Source organism: Erpetoichthys calabaricus, chromosome 14, assembly GCF_900747795.2.
Source record: "Erpetoichthys calabaricus chromosome 14, fErpCal1.3, whole genome shotgun sequence".
In the NCBI taxonomy this organism is placed as follows: domain Eukaryota; kingdom Metazoa; phylum Chordata; class Cladistia; order Polypteriformes; family Polypteridae; genus Erpetoichthys; species Erpetoichthys calabaricus.
This window is the reverse complement of record NC_041407.2, coordinates 13,851,886-13,873,031: the sequence shown is the minus strand read 5'-3', so window position 1 is coordinate 13,873,031 and position 21,146 is coordinate 13,851,886. Positions and strand designations below refer to the sequence as shown.

The window sequence follows — 21,146 nt, the reverse complement described above, 5'->3', positions numbered from 1 at the left end:
ATGAGGCAGATTCCTGACATTTTTATGTGTGCTTCAGAGCATCCGTGGCCATTCATTAGCAAAGCTGAGTACAAAAAAGAAACGACTCACTCAAAGGCAGTAGCATTCATTATTTCAAGAGCAAGGTATGTTGTTTATACTTTCTCTCAGTGAACATGTAGATCTTTTTGTATACAATGATAAGGTCCAGTTAAAGTTGTGAATCATCTGTGTTTGATTATATTTTACATCCTGCCTTTATTGCTGGAATACCGATTTACTGTTTTGCAGTCTGGCACACTCTCTTACCCTGTTAGCTCAATTTTTTTTAAATGGGAACTCAGTGTTTAAGGTAGATTATTACAGATGTCGCTGACAGGAGGACAGTGTTCAGTCAGTGATAGATCCCTGAATGAAGGAGGTAGTGAACAGTGTCTGCCAGCAAATCACTTACATCTCTACACAGGGCAGTCAATTAGTTCTGCATTGCTTTCCTTTTGCAATTTTGAATAATATTTTGTCTAATATAACTGCTTCATATAGAATGTGAAAAAAGCACAAATGAAACCTCTCTAAGCATACAGAATTGTTTAAATAAAAACATACACTGCACCCAATTAGGCAATTTTGTTTGTGGAAAGAAAAAACAAGCCGCAAAAGGTGTAATGCTTGATGTTTTAGTATAAAGCAGATAATTCCTCATCAGTCATTAGAGACTTAGACGGCACATTTCTAGTAGCTCCCACTTACCTACAGTTACAGTTGTTTTTACTTCCTATTTTTATTTTCTTTAATTCTATTATGATGCACGAGGTATTGCTAGTCTATTATGATCATAAAATGTATGATTTTCAAGTTTCTTATTTACTCTCTGTGCTAGTTGTAGGTTTTCTTTTTAATCCTTTTTTTACAAGGAAAATAAAACTCTAAAACTGCTAACCAAGAATGTGATGTTCCATAGTATGTGATTAGGAGTGCTGCATAGCAAATAAGTCATATTTAGGCACAGCTACCGTATATTGAAATGTTGCCGCACCTGTTGAATCACATATGGATACAATGGTTTGGTGGCTGACATACAGTGTGTAATGCACACACAGTCTTGCTCAATTATTTTTTGCATTCTTCATCTTAAATAACCTATTGCAATAATAGTATTAGAAGTAGTCTACAGACTAATGTGCCTTTCATCTTTAGCTGACCTTATGTGAAAATGGAGGGTGTTTTTCACAACAGAGAGAGAGAATTAAATGTTACTAACATTATGTTATGGGGGAGTAAAATTATTTTGTTTATTTTTTGTCAAGAAGACTGCTGGGGAGTCGGTTACTCAGCTACCATAACACCCTCTAAAGTAGCTGTTCTTTTTTAACATAGACAGATGTAACAGCAAACTGGCTGCACTCCAGCAGTCACATATAAAAGAGTAGTTCACAATAAGCTATGTTACCTGTCCTCCTTCAGTATCCCCCAGGGGCAAGTTTTGCAATTTATTGCAATAAATGAAAACAAGGATTAATTGCTTTGCCTGCCAAGCACCTACTGTCCTCCCTGGTCTATCCGATTATACTTGAAGGTGCTGCTCAGAGATTAGGGAGCAGTCCGGTAAAGGTCTAGTCATGGCACTGCTCGTAGACTGGCAAATCACAGCTCAAACCGAGACCAGCATGTTGATAGTGCAGTAGGTTAACACTGCCGAATCTTTCAAGATTCAAACCCTGACTCGGACAAATGTGTGTGGACGTTGTACATTCTCCCTATGTTTTTAAAAGTTTTGTCAGATGCGGTGCTCACCTTCTATTTAGGTTAAGTTGGTCTAAATTGCCCCATTTAAAGGTGTCTACAGAACATGAGTGCTCTAAATTTGGTAATCTATATCAGAACAAACAGTTTTGCAAAATGAATCAATCAGTGATATTAAACATGGTGATCATCTGTACATATTGTACAAAAGACAACAAATCGGACCTTGTTAATTTTGATAGTGATATGTGGGCTGATTTATAAAATGCTTGAGGATGTTGCATGACACAAAAGACTCAACATAAAGTGATAATTTAATTGTGAACCTTACCCTTGATGCTTTAAACTATGCAATGTGATAGAACTCCTTACTATGCATAAATGAATTACCCTATTTCTGTTGATTGGTAGTAAACAAATTTGGGTAACACTTTAGAAAAGAGGTTTTAAGATGCCAGCTGTAGTGCATCTATAAGTCACTAATTACATAAAACAAGCATAGCCCTTATTCTAAAGTGCTGTCATTGGTGCTTTGTAAGTCTTAAAAAGACCAAACCAAGCGTTTGTTGAGGTTGGTTGCCAGTAGTAACTGGCTGATAGGTTCACAATAGGTAACCTTTTTGGTAAATTGTTACTAAATTTTATGCTAACATTCTCGATGAAGAGCACAATATTTAAAAAACTTTTCTGAATTGCTTTGTACAGTATGTGACATATTAAATGACAATGTGATTTTGACAATTATGAATTAAAAGTTCAAATATATGGTTCACTTTAAAAAGCATTATTCAGAGTAAAACTGAAAATGTTACCGATCCCAATTTTACTGTCTGATGTCTTTTGAAAGTGTCATCACTGAAAGGTACTGTATGAAACTTGATTGCAAATATTTTTCTTAATTTCTTTTTGTTTTTCTGTTCTTACATTTAGCATACCAAATCACTTACCGGCTGAATTCAACAAACAGCAATACAGCAACTGTGGATGTATTGAACCCAAGTGCACGTCAGTATACAGCACTTGGACTAAAACCCGAATCTGTCTACGTATTTCGTATCACAGCACAGACTCGCAAAGGCTGGGGAGAAGCTGCAGAGGCCCTAGTCGTCACCACAGAGAAGAGAGGTAGGTTGTCTTTTACTGCTAGCATTTGCTGCCTCAAATGAGGCATGCCAAACCACTAAGCCCCACTGTTCCATAAATGCTCTGCTTCTCTCCCTGTCTTCATCTCTAACCACTAGGCAGCACTGTCTCCCAGTACTTATCTCACAACACTAGGCAGCACCAAGCTAGTCTTGTAGTGCATAGCATAATCTCGCAAAAATTTCCTGTCCCAAAAGCAATGTTTGCTATTATGTTCTTTAAAAGAGAGTAGTTTATTCAAATATGGAAATGGCAGTCTTTTGTACAGGGTGTGCTGTGCTATTTAGAGTGGTTACATTTATACAACAATTCAATATGTAGTTCAGAAAAGATTGTAAAAACTAATATCAATCCTTTATTTAAAAGAATTACAGTACATATAAAGTGGTCTGTTAGTATGTTGCTATTCAGACGAATTGATGATTTCATACTTACTTAAAATGCATTTTTTAGAAGAACACCATCCATTTTTAGAAATCAAAAGTTTTATATTACATCTTATTTACAACCAGAAAAAAACATCATGAAATACTTTCCTACTTTGCCTCCTCATTTCTGCCCCTGGTCCATATCTACTGTATAAGTTTAATTAATAGGTAATACAGTATACTAAATTGTTTCCATTTGAGTGAGTGGATCGGAAATGGTTTGATATTTTGGCCTGGCTTAGTCATGTCTTGAACCTATTGCTGCTTGAATGGGCTCTGGCTGCCCTTGAGTAGAAGTAACGGTTTCAGAAATAAGTAGAGGAATTAATGGAATCTGTGCACAAAGGTGTCATGTTTAAAAATTGCAGCACTTCGACTTAGTGGCATCTTCTCTAAATAGAGTGTTCCTTTGTATAGTGCAGCACTTTAAATATATATACAATTTCTCTAAATGTGGCAATCAACTCAAAATAACACAGCAGTCTGCAAATGCGGACTTTGCATGGATTGCCTTCAGTCATATTTGAACAAATACCATAGCACTTTGTTTCCATTTCTAACTGCACACATTTTTACTGGCAGTATTTATATTAAGAATGTGTTTTATACATCCAGGACACATTCTTACAGCACCTTTATGTCTTCCTATCTAACCTTTAAGTTGCACGACCTACTAATATTTATTCTAATTATGAGGTCTTCATACCTGCTCATCCTCATGTCTGACCAAGAGGTTATGCAGCTTAACAGTCTTTATCATAATCATTTGTCTTTAATATATGTTTACCCAAATCTCCAATGGCTAGGTTGTTCATAACCAAAAGGCATTAAGTCTTACTATTATCCATGTCACTACTAGACCTTAATGTCTAGTGTTCCTGTTTGCTATATAAACTACTAGGTCTAAAAGACTCTTCCTGTCCGTGGTTAACTAGTAAGGTGCACAAGCTTCCAGTCCTTGTTTCCAACCGCTATGCATTTATGTCCATAAGACGACATACAGTATCTAAACAACACAATCCACATCTTTCCAGTCCTTACACTTAAAATTAAACCTTAATGTGATTTAGTTTTTATGTCTAAATAATAGACTGCCAAACACATCAGTGTTTGTATCACCAGTCCTTGAACCTACCTTTCTGCTCATGTACAACCACTAGTCATGCCTATTGCCTTATGGTCCTTGTATTCAAAGGACCAAGTTATACTGTATTTTGGTCGTTAATCCCAATCCGAAGATCTCACTGCTTATCTAAATTCATCATTAATTCCAAATTAACCAAATTCTTTGGTATGCAGCTGGCAGCTGACCTTACTTGGTCAAATAACACCACCTCCATAGCCAAGAAGTTTCAGCAGTCTACACTTCCTTCAGCGTCTGAAGAAGGCAAGCCTACCTCCTCCCATTCTCACTACATTCTATATGGGCAGCATTGAGAGTGTTCTGACCAGCTGCATCACCGTCTAGTTTAGGAACTGCAATGTCTCTAACCGTAAGGTAATACAATGGATAGCGCACACAGTAGAAAAGATCATTGGGACCTCTCTTCCCTTCAATAAAGACATCTTTATAAAATGTTGCATGCACAAAGCCTATAGTAAGCATTATGAAGGGCCGCTCCCACCTCTTTTTCCCACTGCCATCTGGCAGAAAATACTGTAGCACCCGTACCAGTTCTTCCAGGTTCTGCAGCAGCTTCTAGACTTTGGCTGGCTGAACTCTGAACTCTCTGCTGCCCCCCCCCCAACCTCAGATCTGCTCCTAGTAGCTTATTTATGAGCAGAACATTTGTTATACTTGTTACTATTGTTGTTTTTTATTATTAGGTATTATTTTGATGTATTAATCTATTTATAGTACAGTAGAGCTCTTTACCTGTCTTGTACTTGTCCTGTGTTTGTGGATATTTTACACCACAGATCTCTGGGGAATGTTATTTCATGCCATTGTATGAGGCAGTACTGTGTATAAATGATATGACGATAAAGCCCCTTGACTTGACTAATTAACTACTTGGCTCCATTTTTAGTTCTTTGAGCCACTCCTATCCTTAAAACTTATCAATGGGAATTTTAAAAGTAGTAGCTTGTTGTCATGAATGCTGAAAACTACTCTGTCTGATTATGATCCAGCTCGTCCTCAGCCTACCAGCAGGCCATCAGTCCGACAAGAGGATGTGCAAGCCCGCAATGTTCTCCTGTCATGGGAGCCTGGAAGTGATGGTCTCTCTCCAGTTCGTTACTATACAGTTCAGTTCAGAGAACTGCCTGATAGCAACTGGACTGTTCACTCGGCATCTGTCAGCCATGATGCCGTCTCCTACATTGTGGACAGGTGAGGTTTTTTCTTTCCTGTTTAGATGACTTCAGTTTTGTTTGTATATTTGATTTATGGCATGAATGAATACAGCACATGATAAACACTGATGGAAAAATTTTTTATTAAGTCTTATTTTAATAAAAGTATTAAATGTCATTACAATTAAATTGTTTCCAGTTTCTTGAACACATTATATTGATCAGTTTGTGTAATCTTACTAACCATAGTTTTTTTTACTTTTTAACTTAGAGTATATGGACAAGAGTATGTGGATACTGCTCCAAATGATTAAGTTTAGGTTTTTCAGCCACATCCATTGTTAACGTGTATAAAATCAACCCCAAAGCCATGCAATCTACATTGGCAGTATAATGGGTCATACTAAAGAGCTCAGTGACTTTAAAAATGGCATTGTTGTAGGATGCTACCTTTGTCACAAGTCAGTATTTTGACATTTCTGCTCTGCTAAGTCTAACCTTGTCAACTGTAAGTGATATTATTGTGAAGTGGAAGAGTGGAGGAGCAACAACAGTTCAGCCATGAAGTGGTAGACCATGCAAACTCACAGACCAGGGCTGCTGAGTGCTGAAACACATAGCATAAAAATTGCCCATCGTCCATGGAATCACTCGCCAACAGCATTTTAAACTGTTTTTAGAAGCAAAATCAGCACAAGAACTGTGCATGAGGAGCTTCATTAAATTAAATTTACATGGCAAAGCAGTTGTACACAAGCCTAAGATCACTATGTGCAATGACATGTATTGGCTGGAGTGGAATAAAGCATGGCTCCCATTGGACTGTGGAGCACTGAAAACACATTCTCTGAAGTGATAAATCACGTTTCACTATCTGGCCGTCTGATAGTAGAATCTGGGTGTGTTGGATGCCAGGAGAATGCTACCTTCTGGACTGCCTAGTACCTACTATAAAGTTTGGTGGAGGAGGCACAATGGTCTGGAGCGCTTTACTTCTGGGTTTGGCCATTTAGTTCCAGTGACGGGCATTGGTAATGCTACAGCATACAAAGTCATTTTAGACAATTGTGCACTTCCAACTTTGTGGCTATAGTATGGGGAAGTACCTTTTCTTTTCCAGCATAACTCTCCCTGTACACAAAGCCATGCGCATAAACATATCGAGGAAATCTAGAGGACTGAGCAGGACCCTGACCTTCACCATATTGAACACCTTTGGGATGAACTGCAACAAGGATTGTACGCCAGGTCTTCTTGTTCAACAGCAGTACCTGCTGGGCAACTCCAAATTAATGTCTGTTGTTTTGAAAGGGGATCAAACTTGTAGAGGTGTGATGGTCAGGTATCCACAAGTATTACTAATACTTTTCAGCAGTTCCATCCTCATTTTTTTTTAAACAGGTTGAAACCTTTCACATCCTATCAATTTCGGGTGAAAGCAACAAATGACATTGGAGATAGCGATTACAGTGAGGAAAGTGAGGCCATCACTACCCTGCAGGATGGTGAGTGACAGGACGCAGGCAGACCTGTATCCCTACAATGAACTCTGATGTGGACACGTACTGTACACACACACAGTTACATTTTTTAAGATTCATGTAATTAGTCTGTTAACATTTTCATGTGTCATTTTACTATTTAGCCCCAGATGGAGCGCCGGTGATCCTGTCTGTCACGCCACATACCACCACCTCAGTGCTAATTCGCTGGCAGGTAGGAGTTTTTTTTCAGTTGGACAGTACGTGTATAGCTATATATGGTGTCATTTCCAGAATTCATAGAAGAAATTGTTTGTATTATGAAACATGTCTCTAACTGCATTAAAACACACAGCATGCAAGTGTAATGAGCCAGTAGAAAGTCTGATGAAATTGTGTCGATTTTTTAGGTATATTTTTAAACCTAGCCATGCTTTTTAGGCAACTCCTGAATCAAATGTGGACTTTTATTAATGTAGTGTCCCATGTAGAGCACCACATGGTATTTAACATTTTAACACTGTGTTGAGAAGTGCTTATAAAGAACTCTCTACCCTGGTGTTGGTCTTTCCAGTGTAAAATGGCAGAGAGGTTGTGCTGTGGTTTTTTTTTTTTTTTTTGTAGCAAGACAGCAGAGACTGTGGATTTACAGTGACTTTACAAAAACAGTTTTTCAGTAGTGTATGGTCATTTTTCACATTTCTAGCCACCTCCAGAGGAGCACATCAATGGCATCTTGCTGGGATTCCGTGTGCGATATCGGGAGCTGCATTATGACAGCCTGCGGAGCTTCACAGTAAGGACTGTCAACAGTCCAAAAGCTGGCTGGGCAGAGCTGACATGTAAGTATTATTGTACAGGTAGTATAAATAATTATTGCATTGTATAGGTTCAGTATGTTCAAAGCAAACAGTGACATTCGTGTCTAGCTGCGGATTTTCATTCAGGACAGCAATAAAGAATGACAATATATTTTGCATATTATAATGGGCACACTATTAGTTTTGACATGGTCCAAAAATGTCAGAGATTTTGAAGCACATGAAGTTTTCAGTGGGAAGGAAATTAAAAAATAGTACGGAGAACAGAACAGCCATAGCTTTACCTTTTTTGAAAGGATTGCTGCTTACACTCACACTTCACTTGTGTCTTTATCTGTGTGCCCTATAACAATTATGCACACAGACGGTATCACAGTGGCGTAGCGTAGTGGGGGCGGCAGTGCTGCCCCGGGCAGCACTTTTAGAGGGCGGCAAAATTTCACAATAAATAATAATATCTTGTAAAAATTTGAACCATACCTAAATAAGGGGGCGGCGGAATTTTCCGCCACCCCAGGCGGCTGACACCCATGCTACGCTACTGCGGTATCAGCCTTCTAAGCTGGGTGTCCATTATGGAGGCATTCTCCCATCAGTGCAGATTAATATTAGCTGATATACAATATTTTATTTTACCCTTAATTTGGTAGCTATTATAGTTTGTTTTGGTAGAGAAACATAGTCAAGGTACACTGACATAAAATTTAGTGTTTCTGCCTCATAGTTCATAAATGTTTGGTTCAAATCCATCATGTAGGCAGTATCTGCGAGGAGTTTATATATTCTTCCCATCTTCTCTATGTACTCTAGTTTTCTCCCACATCCCAATGCCTGAATGATGGGTTAACTAACAGACACAGATTGACCTAATATGAGTGAGTTTTGGAATATGAAAGAGTGCGCTTTTTGGACTGGTGCACCACACTGGCTTTTTAATTACAATGGTAGCATCACTGCCTCACAATAAGGAGACTGAGGTTCTCCTGGATTCTCCCTGCACAGAGTTAGCATGTTCTCCCCATAGGTTTCCTACAGGTGCTCTGGTTTCCTCCTTGTCCAAAGACTTACAGGTTAGGTGATTTGGCGTTTTTAAATTAGCCCTAATAAGTGTGTGTGTTCACCCTGTGGAAGGACTGGAACCATGTCCAAGAGATTGGTCCTGCCTTACTTGCTGGGATGCTCACTTCCCTGCGACCATGTTCTTGATAAGCTAGTTAGAAAAATTTATGAATATTATAGAGAAACTTTTTGGCTGTAGGTGAAAGTTTATATACTGAATATATATAAAGCTACAGTACACATTTCTGACTGACTTACTGAATGACTTGACAAGAAATTGTCAATAGAAATGGTTTCTACTAGTGGATCAACCTTACAACCTGAAGTTCTGTCCTTACCAAAATATTAACGATTAAAAAAAAATCTGAGAAAGCCAAGATGATGAGTCTCATTTAATAGTCAGGAGAGGCACTCTTTGTTATGGTCTTCTTGTGCAAATGGTAGCATGTCTGTAGCATCACAGTTTGAGCCCTGTCTGTATGCTTTTTTATCTTGATCTTATTTAAGTTTTGTATGCAAAATGTATTACAGACACATAATTATCAATACTACCTGAATGAAAACAAAAATAAATTATATATTAGTATAACATCTCTAATATTGTTCCACATTGTTACAAAAAATAATATATTTACATTGTTCAGTTTTTACTTCTGTCTGTTTCTCATGTATTAAGATGTGCATTTATTTTACATTATTTTATTGTCTAAAAGTATAATGACATTTTTTGATTTCCTATTAATTTTCTATTGCTGTCTTCAGTAATGTGAACTTATCACATAGCAAATATCCCCTAAGAAATCAGAACCATCGCCATCTATATCTGTCCTGCACTGTTCTTTGTTAATTCTCTGCACTTTTATTTAGCTGGGTGTTTAAAATGATCACTCCATTTCATAAGTACATTTGTAGTTTTCTATGACTTTCTCTGTTCCTTTATGTACTGTCTTGATAACTGTGTTATCCATCCCACAAAAAAAGGCTTGGAAAACGCATGTCTAATTATAAGAATATATACTAGTATATATGTGTGTGTGTATGTATATATAAGGGCTGGGAATTGATTAAGAAAATTAATTAATCATGATTAATCACATCTCACATTAAAACTTGTAATTATAAAATGAATACATAAATGAAGTAACTGCACACTGAATCACAAATGTAATACAGAATCAAGACAAGAGGAATTGAAAAAGAAATGAATGGCATAGTTTAAACTTAAACAATGACCTTAAACCTGATCTTTTAATAAAATACTACTTGAGTAAGTACAACCTGAATTTGAATGCCTTTCCAGAAGGCAATAAGAAAATGAAGCCAATGTATTTATTAATTATTCAAATTGGCATAGCATATAAGACACGTGTCAAAGTAAAAATTAAATGATCGAAATGATTGTTGACTTCGAACGAACTGCTGAAGACTGATTTAACTGAAAAGATAAGCATCTCTTAAATGGGAATACATTAAAACTTGTGTTAAAACTCCATAAATACTATCCTCAATTGCTCATCACCATCAAAGGCTTGAAAATTATGCTCTACACAAGCGTTTTTCAATTGGTGCGCAGTGGAAGTACCAGTGTAGTGCCCCTCAATCCTGACCTGAGAGAGACCGACTTCTCAGGTGGTCGAGACCTGTCTGAGGAGGGCAGGCCTACCTGGAGAAGCCAACATAAAAGCAGCTCTGTGATCGGAGTTTAGACAGTTTAGAACGTGTATAGATTTAATGCTTTTGTGGTTGGTAGAATCATGACTTGGGATTTTTTGGGTTACAGAAAATGTTCAACCATAGAAAAACAGTGGGAAAACATTGCTGTACATACACCTTTGCTCCTGGCACACTTAAAAAGCTGCTATCTCACTTAAAAACTAACACCATGCATTACTTGGATGGTTATGTTGTGTTCTTTGCATAGCAAAGATACTGCAAACTTGAATATGGGTAGGGATAATAATTACACTTGTATTTCGTAGAATTTTGTCATTATATTAGGACAGTCGGCACTGTAAGCTGATTGGCAGAGGCTGGCAAGTTAAATATAGGGTGGTCCAGATCTAACTATGCAATTATTGCATTGCACTGCATTAAAAGTTGCATAGTTAGATCTTGACCACCCTGTACAGAGGTACTAGTGACTAACTTTGGTTTTAATGCCACTCAAAGTTAGCACTTAAGTGATGACTTTGATTTGATCGTCTTACAGAAATATGAAATGAAAAACAAAGAGAGTGTAATTTTTACCTTTGGGACTTTCCTCTAGCATTGCACCAGGACTGCCATAAATCACCCTCCTTATCCCCTTTCCTCCCCCTCCTCTGCATCTATGTCAGTATGTATAAATCAGGAAAATGAAGACCAGTACTGTACTACATATTGACATGTGATGTATCGTTGTGAACCATGTAATACGAAATGTTAATTTAAACCTTTTAATGAAAAAAATGTTTCATAACATTTTTAAAGGTAGTATATAAATATGGTACTGGATGTGTATGTAATTCTTTAGGTACATATTTAACTTATTTGTATTATTGTTTCATAATATTAAAAAAAAAAAAAAACCCTAACCAAAGCACTGCCTGAGGCTTTTGCCTCGTTGCCGGCCGTGGATGCGACAATATTTTTTAATACATTAAACAGGCAACATTAGTCGTAAAAATTAACACGTTAACTTTCCCAGGCCTAATATATGCACACACGATGAATATATTTTATTTATACTGTTGCTCCTTCCTGAATGGGAGTAGTTTTATGAGTAATCATTACCTTCTTTCTGATATATCTGCTTAAAGAACAAAGCACAATAAATGAAGGTACAATAATTTGGAAGACAGAGTTTTAGAAAATGCTGTCACAATATGTGAATGCCTTTCTTGCCTGCATGATCACTTCATGCATTTCAAACAGGGTGTAACAATTTTATCTTTTGATCTTGCAAAATGTGGAATTAATTGGATGTTTCACAGTCAGGAAATATATTTATGCAATGTTTTTTGTAATTGATAAATCAAATATATGAAAGTCTCCAGGGCACTCATCTCCCTTCAAATCTAACTTCTTGTCTGACTGTAACCCATGATTTGTGGAAACTAATCAAATGACAACGCTGCCCTGAGAGATGATCAGTAGCAAGATGCTATATAAATGCAAAGAATTATTATTATTAAGATGTGTAGTGGTAAGTGGCCAGATGTTAGTACTAAGTGTTCAGCACACATACACACACACACCTTCTGAACAGCAAGACTTTAAACTCTGTGCAGTAACTTACTAACATTTGTTTTCCTCTGTTGTCTCTTTCTGTTCTTCCCCTCCCCCTTACCACTCTGCCCTATTCCCCTCTACGTTCACCTTCTTCATGTTTGCCTGAAATTTAACATCACAGCCCCCTACAGTGTGCGGAATCTGACAGAGTCCTCCCTCACCCAGTACGAGCTGGACAGTAAGTCGTCCTCTTCCCTTCTCATTCGGACAGGGGTGTGGGGTGCAGCACAGGAGAGAGAAGGAGAGATTGCTCAGTGAGAGACACCTTCAGAGTCATTGGATTAGAAAAGATGATATGCATTTCCTGTAGGGGGAAAAGTGTCAAATACAGAGACTTTTATTCTGAATTAAAGAAGGTGGCTCACTCTGTGTCCAGATCAGCTAAACTTGCAGCTAGATGGTCAGTGGACTATCCGTAATGCCACAAGCATTAGTCTCCTTAAACATTCAGATTGTTCCCTGCATGAACTGTGATGGATGGTCTGTGAATATTTTGAAGCAGTGGCATATATCTACTGAAATTGTCTTGGGTATCATGGAAGAATACCATCATTATGCAGTGCCATGTAAAAAATATTCTCTCATGTCTCATTACCTGCCTTGCTTTTCACTGTTTTTCTCATATATTTTCTGAGATTATTTTGTGAGTTGTGGTAGAATATAAATAAAAATCTAATTAGAGGGTCAATTAAGGTCAGCTGTACACATCATAATACGATCAAAAAGAAATTCCAGAATACCACTGTTTACAGTGGTCTGGGGTTCGTCAGGGGTGTGTTTTTGCTCCTACTCTGTTCAATGCTTGTATGGACTGGGTGTTAGGCAAGGTCGTGGGGTCCAACGGCTGTGAGGTGTCTGTTGGTGAAGAAAGGTTCACGGATCACAGATGCTGTGATCTTCGCGGAGTCAATGGAGGCTCTGATCGGGGCGCTCAAGAGACTGAGCGAGGAGTCTGAGTGTCTGGACTTGCAAGTGTCCTGATATAAAAACCAAAATCCAGGCCTTTAATGACCTCTTGGGCACGGCCATCAGCAGTGTGTCTGTTTGCTGAAAGAGTGTTGACCTCGTTGAGAGGTTTACTTACCTCGGCAGTGACATTCATGTCTCTGGTGACTCTTCCTATGAAGTCAATAGATGGATTGGGAGAGCATGGGGGGTCATGAGGTCGCTGGAAAGGGGTGTGTGGCGCTCCCAATATCTCTGCAAAAGGACGAAGGTCCAAGTCTTTAGAGTCCTGGTGCTTCCTCTCTTGCTGTATGGTTGTGAGACATGGACACTATCCAGTGACCTGAGATGAAGACTGGACTCCTTTGGTATTGTGTCTCTCCGGAAAATCCTTGGGTACCGTTGGTTTGACTTTGTGTTGCTCATGGAGTCCCGAATGAGGCACAATGCCTGCATTGTGAGGGAGCGTCAGTTATGCCACTACGGCCATGTGGTACATTTCCCCGTGGGTGATCCAGCTCGTTAGATCATCATTGATGGGGACCCGAGTGGCTGGACCAGACCAAGGGGTCGCCCACATAACACCTGGCTGCAGCAGATAGAGGGTCATTTCCGGAGGGTTGGACTGGACCGCGTGTCTGCCTGGGGGGTTGCAAACTGGGATCCCGAGTTGTTTCGTTGTGTAGTGGGTGTGGCACCGCGCTGTACCAGTGCATGCTCCCCAACTTGACTTGACTGTTTACAAAGCCATTTACATGGCTTTGGGGTTGGGGGTCCACCAAACCACAGTCAGAGACACATTCTCCAAGTGAAGAATTGTTGGCTGTCCTACCAGGTTGGTCTCAAAGAACGAGGGAGACACTATGCCATTAAGTTGCAAAGTTAACATTGCAGAACTTAAAAAGAATCCCACAACTACATTGACAGTCCTTTCTTATTTTGGTTAATGCTGCCTTTCATGATTTCACCACCAGAAGGAAACTGGACAATACAGCATCCATGTTAAAGCAGTAACATGGAAACACCTGCTCCCAAATAAGATGTACCAAAGTTGCATCACATGTTACTGGATGATCCTCAAGAATTCTGAAAAAGAAAGTTTTGTGAATGACATGTACCTTAATACTGTAGATGATCAAATGCCACCAAGATAAAACACTTCTGCAAGGAGAACTGGATCTCAGTACTGTGAGAATCCGATTAACAACTGCATGAAATGTATCATTGCAGTTTACTGCAGCTACTAGAGGTTACTTTTTCAGATGGAACATTGTGTTTCATGAATTAAGTTTCAATATTCCACGTTAGGCTATGCAGTGGATTGGCTGCCTGCAAGGAGTTGGTTCCTGCTTTGCACCCATTTCTTCTGGTATATACAAGATACTATGTCATGACGTTTTGTATTATTTGTTCACTCCTGGGCCCTTTTATATAATATTAGTCTTTGGATGAAGACCCAATACTATTCACTGTGAAAAAAATTCAGTAATGCTGAAAATAAGCTGATCCAATTTAGGCAGCATGTTCTGTAGTGTGGTGCTGTAGTGTAATAATGCAATACATATCAGCTGATGAGTTCTAAAGTGCCTTTCATATACAATACAATGTATTTCACAAAGCAATGCATAAAACCAATATTAGTGTAGAGCAAACATTGCTCAAATAAAATGTAAAGTCTCATTGGAATGTTCAGTTTCACAGGTCTTCGAAGGGTGTGATTGTACAGTGCTGCAGAAGAAGTAGGTCTTTACCTGGAATGTGAATATTAATAAACCTGTACACTGAGGGCCACAATGGTCAACCTCATCTCACATTCTTAGCAATGTAAATTGTACTAGAAAAACTGGGTTCACAAAGTGGACGAATGATATAAAAGAAAACTCTCTTAAATTATTAAGGACAAATGTATATAGATGTATTATCAGGGGTGTAGTGCCTTACATCAGAAACTTATTATTTAGCACACTGTATCTGATATATTACAGAATATACAGTATCACAGTTCTTATGAATGCACTGATCTGCAATGATTATTAGGTCCAAGGTGTTTATTTCTTTCTGCTGCCTAGAACTTTTCACTAATCGCTTCATTCTGCTTTGTTGCCAGATCTGAGTAAGCATAAGCGATATGAGATTAGACTGAGTGTCTACAATGCAGTTGGGGAAGGACCCACCAGCACACCACAGGAGGTCTTTGTTGGAGAAGCAGGTATTTGGCCTAGAACTGGTGTATGTTTGTTTGTCTTCTGCACTGTTGGTTGATACAATGACCTACATGAATAAAAGGTGATGACAGATTAGAGCTAAAGCTCTGCCATGTTTCCTGAATAACAATGTTTTTATACACATCCCTGTTGCAGTTACCCTAGAGCTGCTTGAGGGCAGATCAAATTTCAGTTTCCCAGCTTTGCTTTAAATTACAGACATTTCATTTTTAACTCATAAGTACATAAAAAATGTTATGATTTGTCCTCGGTATACATTACAAATGAGGAGGCATATTTTGGATAGGCATATGGGTAGACCTGCTGCCATTTGCCATTTTGTGGATTTATTTTGAGAATAATTCCTACAACTTATTTCATTGTTCAAGTCATGCATTTGACTAAAGTACGGTGAGGAAAGGTGGTGCATGATAACATCAGCATTGTGGGGTGTTTTGGTAGTTGCAAATTGAAGACAGTGATATGGGAGTGGTCTGGGAGAACATACAGTATTTGTTATATGCAGTTAAAGGCCAACCCCTCATTTCGCCACTTCCAGAAAATGGCTGTGAGGATTATGATATGCAACTGGCATATGGATGATGTGTGGAAGAATCTGAAGAAAAGGGCTTAACTGGGGAGGATGTGCAGGACTGAGCTGTTTGGAGAAGGTAGAACAAGCACGTTGTCCTTACATAGAAATGGGTAGAGATGAAGGGAAAGAAGAAGACGACTTTTAAATGGGTATTTTAATTAAATGGCAACAACAACTGTAATAAATTCTTGTTCTTTTTCTTTGCAGTTCCCACGGCACCGCCGCAGAATGTTGCTATTCAGTCAGCAACAGCCACCCAGCTTGATGTTACTTGGGACCCACCACCAGTGGAGGCTCAGAACGGAGACATTCAGGGCTATAAGGTGCACTGTCTAATTTATATTATATCTTATATTACTTCACTCAGTCTATGGTTTTGGCACTCAGATTGACCTGGCTGCTGTTGAGCTAGTTAGGAAAGTACCATGCTAGTAATTCCATCGCCACAAAACACTAAACATAGGTTTAAATAAACAATTAGTAATGGAGTTAACTGAAAAATGCACAATAAAAAATATATGTATTGCTTTATGCCATGTGATCTGCAGCATTATGCATAACAAACAAAAAGTTGATCTGTTTTTTATGTGTGTACAATTTAATGAATTCAATTAATGCTACTCCCAGAATATGGCACTTCTCACATTTCAGAATAGAAAACTAATTTTAATGGCATTTAATTAATTGGTGTATATAACTGCAAATAGCTGTCTTGACCCAAGAGTAACTGGACAAATCACCATCTCAAGACATTAAAGAGTTTCTCAGTTAATGAAATCAAAACTAAGTCCAAACAGTAAGGGAGCAAACAAAATGTATTACAGAGCCATGAAAAGTAGTCAGCTGTTACATTGTTCTCACTATTCCTTACTTCTAGAGGTACTTTGTAAATAAAAAGATCCAAAATATGAACTCATCTGTCACTGTCTCTATGTCCGTATAGGTTTACTACTGGGAGTTTCAGAGACACAATGAGACTGAGCGCCTGCGCACACTCTTCTTGCCTGAGGGTGGTGTTAAGCTAAAGAATTTGACAGGCTACACCACCTATATGATAAGTGTGGCTGCGTTCAATGCAGCTGGTGATGGACCACGTAGCCCAGCTACTAGGGGTCGCACTCAGCAAGCCGGTGAGTGTGTGAAAGCATAAAATCCTGTGTTACTGTCTACCTGCATTTTCCTAAATATCTAATGGTGATGGTTAATAACTACAGTAATGTTAGAGTTATAAAAAATTGTGCTTCTGCTATGAATGAAGTATGCACAAGAGGGTAAATAACGAAAGAAAACAAAATGGCAGACAAAAAAATATTCTACTGCCTCTCTTGAACCACAGCCCACCAGGAAAAAGCTCATCAATTTACACACCTCAAACCAAGCATACCCTTTCTCACAGCCATTCTTTCTTTGTATGTCTTTCTCATATCTTTCATCTGTTAATGAGCTTCCATCCCAACTGTCTTCCTAACTTAAGTTTCAATGTATGGCTTTAAACCCCCAAACAATCCACCACTCAAGTTCATTTCTGACCCAGCCACTGAATCACTTTAGTCTGAGTCTTAAGTAGCCCTTAAAGGGCTGGACCTTAAAATAATGAATCATATTCTGCATTTTGAAAGTCCTCCAGACCAATCCCAAATTCACTGTAGAATCAACCCTATGACCCTATGCTGCTACCAGCTGACCAAAAGAGTTTTCAACCTTTTGCCAGCATCCCTTGATCATATTTGCTCCCTAATGAGTGGGTCACACATGCCTTGCATCAGCGAAGTTGCATGCCCAATTGCGTGAATGGAGAACATTAACATTTTCTCCCCAAGCCATAACTATCTTTCTTAAATATATGTTGGTGTAAAACAATGTACCCTGTCCAGCAGCATCAGGTGCAATGCAGGAACCAGCAGTTCTCACTAGCACACACTCAAACTAATACCAGTACAGTGACATTTAACTTAACATGCTCATCTTTGGGACAGAGACAGAAACTAAATCTCAAGAAAAACCTACACAGCCATGGGGAGAAAATGTAAACTCCACACAGACGGGGATGAAGCTGGTATTTGAACCTAAACATGTGGAGCAGCGAGGGTGCAGCACTGTGTAATTTTTAACCACTCTTAGTAACGCTAAATTACCTGGCTATGGTTACTGAGTTACCAAGAAATAAATGTTTACAAGAAGCTCAAATGTGTGTTAGTTAGAAATGTATTCATTTTCTGTAAAATGTATTAATGTGTGAGAGCATTTGTTTGCACAGGTTAGTGTGATACCAGTTCCCCATGGGAACCAAGAGGCTTATCTGCCAACTCAATAATTTGAACAAAGAAAAAGCCCAAGACAGAAATCCTTTTGAGAATCAGACAGGTTGTCCTTTTAAGCAAATTAAATACGGGCCATGGGTACCAAATGTTCCAGAAGTTTTAATGGTGTATCCACGTGTGAGGTTGTCAAGGGAACAAAAGTACATGAGTGATATAAAGCTGGGACTTTCAAGTGAATCTCTGTTCTATAGAACATCCTTTGATATCTCTACAAAATGGTTTTCTTTCTTTGGCTTAAGAACAAGAATTCTTTTGTGAGTTTCCAGAAAGCTGCAAATCAGAACTGTGAGAAAAAAAACAATTCTCTTCTGCTCTGTTGTTTGAATTCATCAGCAAAGCCGACATCCTGCACTCCCTTCAAGCCTCAAACGTTCTTCATCTTACTTCTGCTCTTGCCTTCATTTCTTTTACTATAGCTCCCAGTGCTCCCAGTTTCATCCACTTCAGTGAACTGACCACCACTTCTGTCAATGTGTCCTGGGGAGAGCCAGTATATCCTAACGGAATCATTGAGGGTTATCGTCTTGTTTACGAGCCATGCAGCCCTGTTGATGGTAAGCAGATATTGCTACTGTGCTGGACTTATAAAGGCCAGAATTTGTGAAAAGCATGGAGTTGTTAATTACATTTTACTGAAACCTTTCATTTACAAGTGCTTAGTATACAGTAGCTGTCCATACATCCATTTCCTGAACTGCTCGATTCAGCTCAAGGTCACAAAACCTCTACAAATGGTAGCCCAGCAGGTGACGTGATACAGTGACATGTTGAATTCATGTGTGGTCTGAATCATCAGGGCACCCACATATCATGAGCTTTAGTGTTATGCCATTACTTTGGCAACAGAGTTGTTTTAAATTGCTAAGAGGGCACTATGCCTAAATTCAAACTTTACCCCAAAGTTAAGGTTGATTGCATAGTCACTGAAGTACCATTAGATAGTGATATTTGTCATTAGAAAATGCAGTAGTGTAAAAAAATTGAACTCTTTTGTGATTCACTCATCTTTTTATTTTTAACAGTACAGACAGTCTCTGCCAAGAAGTAAGCAACGGTGATCTCATATACTGTAGCAACATATGCTTAACATGTTTACTAAAATCAAACAAGTGTAAAAGTTGCATCTGAGATTTTCATACAATATCAGTATGAAAATTAAAACGATAAGTTTTAGAGACTGTACAGGTACAGTCATATCATAATCAGAGGTTCAAATTGATAATATATTTTAATATCTTAGACACAAAGGAGGCTGTATACTTAGATAGGTGCTAAATAGTGACTATGCAAATGGTGGGCCTTTTAATACAGTATGATGGCCAGGTACTTGTGAGAGGAACATTTAAAAGATTGCTGACTTTTTTGATTGCTGGAGTTGTGGTTTGTCCACTTCCTCGCATTTCAATTAAAACTGTAGCTCCATTTAAGCCAGCCACTGTCTCTGTTGGAAAACTGAAATTTACTTTTCACAGATGAAGCAATTTACCAAATGTTTTCATTTTCAATTATCTGTCTTCAATAAAAATGTAAAGTGTGGACTTCATTCACTTTTCTGTTATGGTCATTAATAATTTTTTTTTTTTTTTAAACAATAATATTGAAAGGTAGTCCCAGACACAAGCGAAGACAATTATATAGCCTAAAGTTGTTGCCCTTTCCATTTTTACTACTAAAGAGTACCAACTTGGACTGGATGATAAAATCTATCTGTCATATGTATCAAACTCAACTTCCTCCCATTAAACCCCAAAGACACCCATGTTCTGTTAATGTGTGACACTTAGTTAGCCTAGCACAGTCGTAGGAAACCTTTTTAAAGCAAAGAGGATTTTATCCTAAATGTCTGACACAAGATTTACAAAGAGCCGCCATGGGTAGAGAAGGGGGTTTGAGAAACAATTTTTTAATGCAATATGGGTATATATGCATTTAACACAAAAACAAAACTTCAGATACTTACAGGAAATAATGAAAAACAATTTGATGAGACTTTTGACACTGCATTTCCACACAGATTGTTTCATGTTTGGTGAGTATTTGGAAGTCTTCAATTTTAAACAGAGTTCTAAGCTTACATCATTAAGCTGACTTCTTAGCTTGCTTTTGATATCATTAATGTTGGAGAATGTCTGCTCACAATAAGTGGACCCAAAATTGTCAAATTTCCAAACGCTACTATTTAATAATAGTCTTGAAGGCTGTTCCACATTTTGAAAATCAGTTGGTCCTTCTTTTGACAGTTGGAAAGTTCTGTCCATTTCTGATTCATGGCTAAAGTCGCCTTTTCTGTGTTCAGGTTTTCTAGTTCCATTTGTAAAGATGTAAATTTTTGAAGACCACAAATCTTTGCTTTTCAAGTCTGTTAGCTGTAGTTCAAACTGAGCTCTGTCAACTGTTGGACGTGGCGAAAAATGTATTTAATTGACATTCGCCACAAGTGGTTTTCTGAAGAACGAAATAGTAAACTTCTTATCTCTGAAATCTTTGAAGTGACCAGTAAATGAATCATGCATTTTTTGCAATAGCTGCCAGAAAGAACTTACTATCAGTGACACTTCCAGTAGTTTCCAGATTTTTTTTTTTTTAAAGTTTCCACTTTTCAAGTCTTCTGCAAACAAAAGTAGTTTTGTTTGAAGAGGGTAACAAAGCCTTTATTTTTACCTGTCATTATTGGGTGCTCCATTTGTAGCGATAGATACCAATTTATTGATGTCCATTTCCCTAAAAGTTGAAAAATCCAAAATTGCTGCGGAGATATCCTTATCTTGAGTTTGTCCTTTAAGAGGTATCAAAGCCTGTAATTATTCATGGAGACGATTATTGGAAACAACATCCCAGAAGGCTAATTTGTGAGATTTT

General features: G+C 38.2%; 1 protein-coding gene across 6 annotated transcripts in view; it reads left to right on the top strand.

Moving 5' to 3' along the window:
- sdk2b (sidekick cell adhesion molecule 2b) overlaps positions 1-21,146 on the top strand; it is a 419,662-nt gene that overhangs the window by 362,690 nt on the left and 35,826 nt on the right. For 5 of the 6 annotated variants that reach the window (XM_051936527.1, XM_051936530.1, XM_051936526.1 and 2 more), the window contains exons 30-39: positions 2,653-2,847; positions 5,427-5,628; positions 6,993-7,096; positions 7,237-7,307; positions 7,779-7,914; positions 12,344-12,400; positions 15,275-15,376; positions 16,174-16,289; positions 16,910-17,096; positions 18,704-18,841. In XM_051936527.1, the coding sequence (XP_051792487.1) occupies positions 2,653-2,847; positions 5,427-5,628; positions 6,993-7,096; positions 7,237-7,307; positions 7,779-7,914; positions 12,344-12,400; positions 15,275-15,376; positions 16,174-16,289; positions 16,910-17,096; positions 18,704-18,841 (1,308 nt within the window). The remainder of the gene's footprint in view (positions 1-2,652; positions 2,848-5,426; positions 5,629-6,992; positions 7,097-7,236; positions 7,308-7,778; positions 7,915-12,343; positions 12,401-15,274; positions 15,377-16,173; positions 16,290-16,909; positions 17,097-18,703; positions 18,842-21,146) is intronic. The other variant, XM_051936529.1, reaches the window with a different exon arrangement.